This window comes from Pangasianodon hypophthalmus, chromosome 17, assembly GCF_027358585.1.
Source record: "Pangasianodon hypophthalmus isolate fPanHyp1 chromosome 17, fPanHyp1.pri, whole genome shotgun sequence".
Classification (NCBI taxonomy): domain Eukaryota; kingdom Metazoa; phylum Chordata; class Actinopteri; order Siluriformes; family Pangasiidae; genus Pangasianodon; species Pangasianodon hypophthalmus.
Genome location: NC_069726.1, coordinates 18,847,414 through 18,859,594, shown reverse-complemented (window position 1 = coordinate 18,859,594; position 12,181 = coordinate 18,847,414). Strand labels below are relative to the sequence as shown.

Here is a 12,181-nt window from a genome sequence, read left to right as displayed (position 1 = left end):
CATGACGTTATGCTCTGTGCTGCACACTGGGAGAGAGAGAGAGAGAGAGAGAGAAGACGTAATGGAGTAATTCCGCTGCAATGCTCGTCATTTTTATTACATTTCACCAATTCTGCAGCGTGGAGTTGCAATGAAGGTACAGTACATTATTATTAGTCATTTAAAATGACAAACTGCTGTTTGTGCTCATTTTAGATTAAGGATGGTTTTTAGGATGATGATGATGATGATGATGTAAATGTCAGCAATCTGTGAGATAAAGTGAGATCAAATGGAGAATCGTGTTTTCATCTGCTGAGTTTTGCAACACTGAGACTGTAAGTGGTCACATAGCCGGCTGTCTCTCAATGTCGATCATATCAGTGCATAATCATTCATAAGAATAATAGTCATGGTTATGAATGATTGTGCTAATTAAGGATGATGAGTGTGACTAGACAGTCGTGGGAATATTGGAGTCACTGTTTGCTCTACTGTATATTTAGAAAACTGACTCATTGTTATGACAAATCATCAGAATTATAGGAGTGTAAATGGTGAAAATAATTTATGCAGATGTTTGTAATGCAATCACAAAACTTTTCATAACATGTTTTATATGTGTGTATGTATGTGTGTGTGTATACATATATATATATATATATATATATATATATATATATATATATATATAATACACACTCACACACACACACACACACACACACACACACACACACACATATATATATATATATATATATATATATATATATATATATATATATATAAAATACACACACACACACACACACACATATATATATATATATATATATATATATATATATATATATATATATATATATATATATACTTTACATAGTCCACAGTATTAACTACAATATGAATTGTATATGAGAATCTGTGCTTCCTTCATCACATTTTTGCAATCACATCATCTTTCAGTTTACAAACCTATATGTCTATATGTGAAACGGTTAAATGTCAAACCTTTTTTGTGATTATTTACATTCACAATCTATAACTCTAGATGTAGCTTAACCTCTCAAAGGGTAAAGACCATCTTTTCCCCAGGAAGAAGAAATCTGTTGTGACATGCAGCAGTTTCATCCGGTTTCTTTAATAAAGCAGCTTTTCAGACCAAACAACACATGCAGCTGTATGTGCCTTACCCAGAATGCAGTGCAGGATGTAAACAGGAAGCTCATTGTTTCAGAGCTAATTTGTCTTGTAGTCAGACCGTGGTAAGCCATTACAGATATTACCTCATAGAATTTTACACATATACACGGTTATGTAAATGTATACATGTCTATAAAAGACAAAAATATGTCCCCCTACTGGCATGCTTTTGGGAGGAAACCATGGAACTGGGAGGAAACCAGTGTGCAAACAGGGAAAATATGCAGTGCTCCACACAAATGGAAGCCTGAACTCAGGCTCGAAGCTGTGAGCTGGCAATGCTACCCACCACACTATATTTATTATATAATAATGTCAAATATATTATAAAATATGATCAAACATATAAAAGTTATCAAAATATAACTTTATAAAGTATAAAGCAAATGGTTCATTACACATACATATTCTATATAGGGTATGAAATGTGAAATTGGGAGTGTTCTTGTATGTGCAAGAGGGAGAAACTCTAGGGCATAAGATGGTGGATACTTCACCCTAAGTGCTTAATTCCTGAAATGAGCCATGTGGATTTTAGCTCTCAACATCCAATTTAACTAAACTGTATAAAGCCTTCTACACGCTATGTTTTAAGCATGCTATATTCAGCAGTTTGGTTTCAGCCTCCGACTGTCTGTACCACTGCATTACATGTGGTATGAAATAATGGTTTCTACATCCTGTGTAGGGCACTATATAGAGCTAAGAGGCAGCAATTTTCGGTTTAGTTCCCTACTCCTTGTGCTGGTGCTTCTGAAATAAATCAATAGTTTCTACACCCTGGGTAATGCACTATTTGTCCAACAGGGAGTTATTTGGGATTCACCTCTCTACTCTTTATACAAATGCATTTCATAGGGTATGAAATGGTGGCAATAACGGTACACCGTATGCAGTGCACTAGTTGTCCAAGACATCAATTTAGGCCTCAGCTCGCTAATCACTATATAATATACTTCATAGGATATGAAACAATAACTTTATCTCTCTGGCTCTGTTTTTCTCTGTTTCTCCCTCTGTCTCTTTTTCTCTTTCTCTCTCTCTCTTAGGCCTCTATGTGGGCTTCGTGTTGTGGTTTATTGAACGATCTGATTGGTTCAGGGGCGGTTCGAGGCCATCAGGCTGGGTTTGGGAGCGGAGCCGGGCCATTCAGATTTGCTCCTGGCGCTGGCTATTCTGCCTACCCTTCAACGAGCTCCACTCAATCACCATCTAGCCCCGCCCCCTCAAATGGAGCAGCGTGCAAAGCCTGTGGTCTCGCCTTCTCTGTCTTCAGAAGAAAGGTGGGCTTCTCTGTATATTTAAATATGTATGTACATTATGTATATTATGTATCTGATGTCTGAATATTAAAATGTACACATTTGTTTATTTGCATATAAACAGAAACACACACAAATGTATAAAGCTGTTGCAGAAGTCTAATTTTGGCATTGTGTGTGCAGCACGTGTGTTCAGACTGTGGGCGGAGCTTCTGTGCACTCTGTAGCGTCCTGCAGGAGAACCTGCGGCGCTGCTGCGTGTGCCACGCCCTGTGGGCGACGGCGTTTGAACGGGCGCGCCTCATGCGTCTGCGAGTACGTGACCTGCGTCGCTACCTTACATTGCGAGACATTAGCACAGATGCATGCACTGAGAAGGAGGAACTTGTCGAGCTTGTACTGCAACACATGGGGGTGGATCTTCAGGAGGAGGAGGAGGAGGAGGAGGAGGAGGAGAGTGAGGAAGCAAACACTGAAGCCCCGCCCTCTGATTTAGCCCTGCCCGTTGATGCTGCACCCGCCACCCCCCAGCAGCCTGCACTGTCTGTCTCCGCCCCTCAGGAAGAAACACACAGCACTAACAACAGCTCAGGAACCAGCCAGGTATACACACAAACACACACACACACATCCCTTCTGTCTGATGATGGCATTGATGATAATGATGTGTGTGTTGACAAACAGGATTGTGGGGACGTTGCCTCTGTGTCTCTCCTCCCCCTGGAGAACAATGAACGTTTACTAGAGGTGAGTTATTATTCATACTAGTTATAACTAAAATCCTCTAAAATCCAAAACATTATTTACACAATCAGTTATTCACTGACACAATCAGTTATTCACTGACATGACAAATCAGAGAGACTGATTAACTTCACTCAGTCAAATGAGCAGTCACACCTAGCACGCTAACATATACTGGCCACTTTAGCAGGAACACCTGTACCCCTGCTCATTCATGCAATTATCCAATTTGCCAATTATGTGCAGTGCATAAAATCATGCCGATACAGGTCAAGAGCTTCAGTTAATGTTCACATCAAACATTAGAATCTAAGGCTACAATGGGCAAAGGCTCATCTAGACCGGACTGTTGAAGATTGTAAAAAGACCAGCTCACCATCTTCAGCTGTCCAATTTCACTGTAGCCTCAGACTAGTAGTAGTGGTACTGTAGTTCTTGGCTGACAGGAGAAGAACCTGGCATGGTCTTCTGCTGTTGTAGCCCATCTTCCTCAGGGTTTGCTGTGTGGTACATTCTGAGCAACTTTTCTGCTCACCATGGTTATAAAGAGTGGTTATTTGAGTTACTGTAGCCTTCATGTGAGCTCAAAACAGTCCATTCTCCTCTGACCTCTCTCATTTCCACCCACAGAACTTCCACTCACACATTTCACATTTCCCCCCCTTTTTTCTCCTGACCAGTATCTGCATGATTTTATCTGTTGCGCTACTGACACGTTTGGGTGATTGATTAATCGCATGAATGAGCAGGTGTACAGGCATTCCTATTAAAGTGAGTGTATGTTAGTGTGCTAGATTATTCTGTTTATTTGACTGAGTTAACTTAATCAGTCTCTCTGATATGTTATGTAAGTGCATAACTGATTGTGTAATGTGTTTAACGTATCACCGTATTTGGTCTTCAGAGAACGACTAAACATTTACTTGTTGCTGTTCTCACTTGGCTCTGCCTGTGTGTGTGTGTGTGTGTGTGTGTGTGTCTCTGTGTCTGTGTTGATGTGTAAACAGTCCAGCCCAGTGACTCAGAGGAGGGCTCGAGCCTCTATCTCTGATCTCTCCAGCGAGGATGACATCGAGTTGTTAACGGTTCGGCAGCTGAAGGAAATTCTGGCCAGGAACTTTGTGAATTTTTCAGGCTGCTGTGAGAAATGGGAGCTGGTGGAGCGTGTGCAGCGTTTATACAGAGAGCACCAACACAACCGCACCTCCTGTGAGTCCTGTCTTCAGTCTTTGTGTAATTAAACCAGAAGGGAAACAGCAAATGCCTAAACATGCACCTGACAGTCTGTCTGAGGTGCGAAACTTTATTAAAGATATAGAGAAGACGTGGCAAAGGGGGATGAAAATATTGTCATGCAATTTGCACCAAATGTTCAATTCAATTCAACATTATATATATATATATATATATATATATATATATATATATATATATATAGAGAGAGAGAGAGAGAGAGAGAGAGAGAGAGAGAGAGAGAGAGAGAGAGAGAGGTGCACAGTATATCAACAAAAAGTAATTAAGCTAGCCTGGGATGTAAACATATAACACGTGTTAGTGCAAAACAATATAAGACAGAGGACATTAGGTGAGTAGCATACACACAGTAACAGAAACAGCTTTAGGGCTTTAGGACAGAGTGCAGGTCTAGTCCAGGGTTACTGGAATCTGATTGTCATTCACAGTGTTCAGGTATGTAACACAAAATTTTATGTGAGGAATTTGCTTCAGGAAAAACTCTGGTGAAATTTGACTTGTGTGACTTGCATTTAATAAAAATCTTGTAGGAATAGTAGAGCAGCTTTGGATATTTGAAGCCACAAATCCAAAATGGAGGATGCTCTGCTAACAGCTATTTGGCAGAGAACAGAGTGTCAGGAAAAATGATCTCTCTTGGCTAGTTACACTATATGGTCAAAAGTTTGTGGGCACCTGACCATCACACCCATATGTGGTCCTTCCCCAAACTGTTGCCACAAAGATGGAAGCACACAATTATATAGAATGCCTTTGTATGCTGTAGCTTTACAATTTCCCTTCACTGAAACTAAGAGGCTCAAACCTGTTCCAGCATGACACAAAGTGTGCACAAAGTGAACTCCATGACGACATGGTTTATGAAGTTGGGGTGGAAGAACTCAAGTGGACTGCACAGAGCCCTGACCTCAACCCAACTGAACACCTTTGGGATGAACTGGAACCTAGACTGCACACCAAGCCTCCTCACCTGACATCAGCACCTGACCTCACTAATGCTCTTGTGAGCAAATCCCCACAGGCATGCTCCAAAACCTAGTGGAAAGCCTTCCCAGAAGAATGGAGATTATTATAACAGAAAAAAGAGGACTAGACCTGGAATGGGATGTTCAGCAAACACATATGGGGGTGTGATGGTCTGGTGTGCATAAGCTTTTGGCCATGTAGTGTAGGTACAGTCAACTGTTCTACTAGTTACACTGTTATAACCATTATAAACAGTATGCACAATGATTCAAGATCTATGAAAATGTATGGAAAATCTATGAAAAATGTTTCTCATGAGAATCTCTATTCTAAAATAGTAGTACTTTCTCTGAAGAGTATGTGGCAAATTTATTGATACCCCTAAAAAGCTTTCAAATAAATCTAATCAAATTGGCAAGAAATTCAGTTTGTTTTAAAAAATTAGAGGTCTTCAGGATCTCTATTTGCATGTTTTTCAGGTAGCACACATGAGAAATCTTGCCAGGAGAGACCCAAAGTGGTTTCAGTACGAAGGGGAAAGATGGTTCTTAACTTTCACAAGATCTAAAAATACACCACACCATCAGCATGTATGTCATAAAAGGAACCACATCAATATGGGGATGGCATATTAATGCTTCTGTTTTGGTGCAGACTGATGGTATCATGAATTCTTCTAAGTTCCAGGAAGTATAAGCACAAAAATCATTTGCCTTAGTTGTGTAAAACATACCCAGAATAGTAATAAAGGGCATAATGCTCATTAATAAGTGTGCTAGGAGTTCTTGTTGATCCCTAAAGCCAGAACACTCTGTTTCTGAATTGTAGAGTACAGATGGTAATTGTAGCTTTTGGAGAATATCGTGGTCCTGCTTTAGCACTATATACAACTAACTTAAAAGAATTTTACCGTCTCGTCCTGTGCTGTGTCGGAGGTTGTTTAAAAACAGTTTTATGTATTTCAGAATGCTATATTGTCTACACAGAACTGACTCCTCTCTTTTCTGTGTTCTTTGCAGTGGAAAACATGAGCAACAGCATCACTGCAGGTGAGGATTTCTGTTATGTACATTAATGCAATATTAAAAAGGACTATTAAAGTAAACTAAAAGTAGAACTAAAAGTGAAATGTACCCTGCCCTCCTAGTGTAGTTACTCATCCAGGTCACATTTGGTGTATTAGAAACTTATGCTTAAACCATCATTCACACACAGAGATTAATCAGGTCATTTAGACGCCCTTATCCACAGCGATTTACAGAAGTGTATCGTAGTCTCTACCAAAAAACACATCTTCATGCTCGTTCACTAGGCCAGGGACTAAGAATTGACATCGAGCTAAAACCCTATTGGGGGAGGTTAGTACAGCATTAAAGAAAAAACACAAGGCAAGAGATTTTTTAAAATAGAAGTGTCAGTTCAAGTGCTTGGTGAAGAGGTAGGTCTTTAGTCTTCATTTGAAGACTGACAGTGACTCAGCTGTTTGGACAGCCAGGGGAAGTTCATTCCACCATCTGGGTGTCAGGACAGAGAAGAGACTTGTTGCATGTCTTCCTTATACCTTTGGTTATATGTTAATCCTCCTCTGCTCCCATGTTAACCATGCAGTCGTGGCGTATCCTCCTTCTATATGTGATGGAGGTGTTGGAGGTAAGAATGTCAGCGTGAATGAGTGAGACATAATGCATGCTATTTTCACCTACATGATACACTTGTGTTTGTGTCTGTAAGTACACTATATGGCCAAAGGTAAATCTGACCATTACACCCATATGTGCTTTTTGAACAGCCCATTCCAGATTTATTCCCCCTTTGCTGTTATAATAGCCTCCACTCTTCTGGGAAGGTTTTCCACTAGATTTTTGAGTGTAGCTGTGGGGATTTGTGATCATTCAGCTACAAGAGCATTAGTGAGGTCAGGCACTAATTTGGTATGAGGAGGCCTGGGGTGCAGCGAGTGTTCAAGTTCATCCCAGAGGTGTTCAGTGGGGTTGAGGTCAGGGTTCTGTGCAGGTTACTCAAGTTCTTCCATTCCAACCATGACAAACCATGTCTTCATGGATCTCGCATGGACCTCTTAGTTCCAGTGAAGGGAAATTGTAATGCTGCATCATACAAAGACATTCTATACACATGTTTGCTTCTAACTTTGTGGCAACAGTTTGGGGAAGAACCACATATAGGTGTGATGGTCAGGTGTCCACAAACCTTTGGCCATATAGTGTGCTTACAATAGCATCAAATATTTTCTCAGAGAAAGCAATCCCATAATTATGTTCTAGTATTAAGTGCTAGTAGTAATGAAGTAATATTTCACAATTCCATAGAAATGTTTGATATATAGATATAATAAAAATGACTGTGTGTTTACTTGTGTTTGTTCTTACTGGTCAGGACATATAAATAAAATAAATAAAATTTAAAGGTTGTGTCTCATTCAGAATTTGGCTTTATCTTATAGCATCACTTATCACCGCCTGTCAGATTTGTTTATTCACAATTGGGCAGTTCTCAGCTTATACAGACCTTAAGTGCTTCTTACTTCCTTTTTTCTACTTTTGTTCTTAATGTGCTTATTTGTTGTCTATCTTGACCTGTTGTAAAATAACCCTATGTTCTGTGAAATGAACTATACATTGATATAGAAATAAAAAGGACCCTTATGCTTTATCTCAGATGCATGAACACTCCTCCAACGAAAGCTCCCTCTCTCGAATGAAATGATATTTTCAAAATTCCCCATTAACATTGTATGCATGCTGAAGATTGTGGTAGATGAGAAGAAAAATGCTTGGGCATTAGTGTGATTGGTATGTGTGTGTGTGTCAGTGGGAGCCTATCACTGTACAGGTTTACTCGTCCTGGCCGAAAGCCAAATGCCCCCGCTGATTTAAAATGGACATAACTGCACTATTCTTTGATCCAATATCCTAAGTGCCTTTCTGCTGAAGCAGCAGTAGCTGTGTGTGTGAGTGTGTGTGTGTGTTGTACACTGCTGATGCAGCTTTAGGTGATTTTATTTGAGTAGAACGATTAATAAGAGCTAATGGAGACGGACGTCGGCACACAGTTCCTCAAATGAATAGACTGTAAAGACATAGATACACAGAGATAGACATAGATAGAAAGATTGAAAATTTTTGTGTTAGTAAATATATATTGTGCAATACGAGTTAAATGTCCTTATACCACAGTGCTGTTGAATTCTCAAATCTGATTGGTCAGGAGGTGTTGAGACATGTATTTAGCACTTTGTTTCTTATTAACTTTGAGAGAGAGAGAGAGAGAGAGAGAGAATGAGGTTGGTGAAGGAATGACTGTTTATACCTACTATGATATATAAGTGATAACAGGGACTAACATGTTTCAACAACAATAAACAGATAAAACATGTCATTCTTTAATAAATGAAAAATTGTAATCATTGGCAAAGTGCTGTGGTATAAGAGGAATAAAACATGTACAGTCCTTGTCAGACCGCATCACACTGTCCCGTCATGGATTATTTTGAGTTTTTTTTATTCCTTACTTAACGTGTTGTGTGTTTGTGTGCAGGTGTGGCTCCTCTCAGTACCGTGGATGAAAATGTGTGTCGTATCTGCATGGACGCTGTGATCGACTGTGTCCTGCTTGAGTGTGGTCACATGATCACATGTACCCGGTGTGGCAAGAAAATGAACGAGTGTCCCATCTGCCGGCAGTACGTGGTGCGAGCTGTACACGTCTTTAAGTCCTAAACACACAAACACACACATGCACACTGATAGCCTTCATCTTCCTGACTGAATCAGCTTCTGAAATCATTGAAGGTTACATCGTGGCTACATCCCAAATTCCTCCACAAGGGGACAAGTTTCTGACTGGTTAGGGTCTGAATTTGAACATAGAGGCTCTTTTTAATTAGTGTTTTTCAAATGCGCTCTTGTTGATTTCTCCTAATGACTCAAAGGTGTGTATGACCTACGTCACACGAGTGTGCACTCACAGCACAGTGGAGGAAGTATGTTAATGGGGCAGACTCTAGCTATCCTGTTTATTATCTAGTGTGCTATGTACCTAGCATACAAAATGGCTAGCAATGTAAGTAGCAATTCCATCAGCTGTCATGTACAGATGGAGACAATCAAATGTTTGAGATGTGAAATGTTAAGCTCCTATTTACGCATATGAACAGCTTTATCCGCCATTGAAAAGGCAACTGCAATCAAGTGCAGCAATGCCTTCTAGCTAAAAGTTGTGCTCCTGCGGTCTACGTTGACACTGACTCGACCCCGCATCTAACGACCATTTATTGGCCGTCTAACATTCATCTAACAAACCTCACTCGAGCTGCTAAAGTAATCAAAGTAAACAACACTAGGGAACTAGGGGAAGAGAAGTGGACAAGGGCGCATTAAAAACAGTACTGGAATGCAGCACGCTTAGTCTTTCCATGTGTACCGTGTGTGTTGGTGTGTGTAGAAGGTATAAGATGAAAAAGTGAAGTGTGAAGGTCCTCCTTGCTGTAGCAGAACTGAAGCCAGCAGTGATTAGAGGTGCCAAATGTACTCAACTTTACTGATTTGTTCGCTGTGCTTTAATACAGTGTTTATCTACTGTGTTTATTATTAAACCCCTACAGCATAGTTCATATTAGCATATTACCTAAGTACTAAATAAATTCATTTCTTAAATGCAACACCAGACACTGATAGGAACCTTACCAACAATATTTATCTTTTTATTTCTGAATTAACTATAAGTTAAAAACATACTTGGCATCCTTCCTCCCAAACGGCCATTGAGGTTAATATTTAGGTTTTGTAGCTAAAGATTAGCTACCGCAGTTTAAACCACTGAAAGTTTTTGTTTTGTATGGTAACATCACTTTATTTTATGTAATATCTTTATGTTAATACTTTATTTAACTTTATTTAATAATTACAAGTTAGCTACTATCTTTTGCAGGTCCAATAACACTTCTTGATATAACACTATTTTGTGGTGATACCAGCTATTTGTTTTGCTAACACTGGCAACTTCTCATTGTTACTGTTTAGCAGCTAGCTCTATTTAATACTTTATTTTGGGAAACTATTAGCTAGCTAGCTGTTTATGATTAGCTAACCTCTAAGCTAGCTATGACAACCTCTGTTGTAATGCTCACCAGCCTGATAGATTTAATATTTTAATGTATAAAACAAAATATTTTTTAGACTTATTAAACTAGCTAGCTATTTTGGTAATTATTTAGCTGTTTATGTTTAGCTACTTTAGTGACAGCCCTATGGTGTATAGCTAGCTAGCCTTTTCTGTTTGGTCTCAACTATTTTTCATTGTATTAATCTTTCACCATGAATTTGAGGATTATTTATTTTGTCACAGTATTTTGCTTTCATATGAATCTTACACATACCCACAGTTATAGCTGTGTTTCTGCGCAGACATTATGAAATTTGATTAATTCAGATTTTGGTATGTGATGTTTAGCTACTGCAGTTTAAACTTAGAACTTAACCTAAGCTTAAAGGTTTTGTTGTTGTGTATGTGTAAAATGCCCCATTATTTTATTTAATACTATTATTATTATTGTTTTATTATTGTTTTATTTAATAATTGGTAGTTTACTGCTATGTTTTGCTACTCCACGAACAACCTCTTGGGGTAACATGATTTTATGGAGGTATTAGCTAACTATCTATGTTTTGCTAACATACTTCACTGGCTTCATTACCTTATCATGTGACACTATTAGCTAGCTAGCTATTTTTGTTTAGCTAACAGGTTCCTGACAGCCCCTGTCTGGTGAAAGCCCTATGGTGTAAGGCTAGCTAGCCTCTTCTGTTTGATCCCAACTAACTGTTTTTCTTTTTATTAATCTTTCACTATGAATTATATTTATTTTGTCACAGTATTTTGTTTTTATGTGAATCTTACACATATACACAGGTATAGCTGACCTGTGTATCTGCACAGACATTATAGAATTTAATGAATTAGAGATAAATTCACCAGGAGGTCAACTGTAATTATGTGCATCACTACAGGTTGCACCAAAACCAAGCCCTACGTTCTTACTCACTATTTCCTACTCACTATTCCCTGCTCACTATTCCCTACTCCCAACAAGTAAAGTGCATTATAGGTATTCTGTACCAGGGACTTGATTGACAGTTATGATTTGTTTCTGTCTAGACAGTTGAACAGATTTTTTTTTCAATGTTTAATTGAACCCATTTAGGCAAAGCCAAAAAAAAAAAAAAAAATCCAGATGACAAGTAATTTAGTCATTATTAACACCTTCATGTGAGTTTTGAAAAAAAAAATTACAGGCTGCATGGTGTTATTTTTTTGCATTTATTATAATTTAAGATTCTGCCACGAATATTATGGATGATACATTTTGTCTTTATTTCATATGAAAATTTTCCTTTTAATCTGTAAAACTGTAACACACTGTATTACATTATATTTTATATATATATATATATATATATATATATATATATATATATATATATATATATATAAAATATATTGTACACACTGTTGCCTGTACAATAGATGATTTTTGGATAACCATATGAAAATAGGATTACAATTTGAATTATTTGTGAGGACTTGAATCATGCTCATGTCTCTTTTATTGTGTGTGGGTTTAATGTGCAATTTCTAAAAGGTGTCACTTGTAGGAGCAGAGCAGATGACACACACTATAGATATATGTAAGAAATGAAACACTTTTGAGGGTTGTTATATTTTGAAACTTTTTATTTTGTTAATATTAAAGA

The 12,181-nt window shown here is 38.3% G+C and overlaps 1 protein-coding gene across 2 annotated transcripts; it reads left to right on the top strand.

The window, feature by feature from the left end:
* Nucleotides 1-12,059, top strand: rnf34b (ring finger protein 34b). 2 transcript variants are annotated; one of them, XM_026942615.3, is made up of 8 exons: nucleotides 1-136; nucleotides 2,235-2,468; nucleotides 2,631-3,050; nucleotides 3,132-3,194; nucleotides 4,199-4,400; nucleotides 6,431-6,460; nucleotides 7,020-7,061; nucleotides 8,967-12,059. In XM_026942615.3, the coding sequence occupies exons 1-8, from the start codon at nucleotides 131-133 to the stop codon at nucleotides 9,146-9,148; spliced, it is 1,179 nt and encodes a 392-aa protein (XP_026798416.3). In that variant the 5' UTR covers nucleotides 1-130; the 3' UTR covers nucleotides 9,149-12,059. The 2 variants fall into 2 exon arrangements, with proteins under 2 accessions (XP_026798416.3, XP_026798417.3); XM_026942616.3 differs by lacking the exon at nucleotides 7,020-7,061.
* Nucleotides 12,060-12,181: the final 122 nt, after the last annotated feature.

Coding starts and splice junctions, on each gene's coding strand:
- rnf34b (XM_026942615.3), top strand. Junction 3,051..3,131: donor ACAGCTCAGGAACCAGCCAG/GTATACACACAA, acceptor GTTGACAAACAG/GATTGTGGGGACGTTGCCTC. Junction 3,195..4,198: donor ACAATGAACGTTTACTAGAG/GTGAGTTATTAT, acceptor ATGTGTAAACAG/TCCAGCCCAGTGACTCAGAG.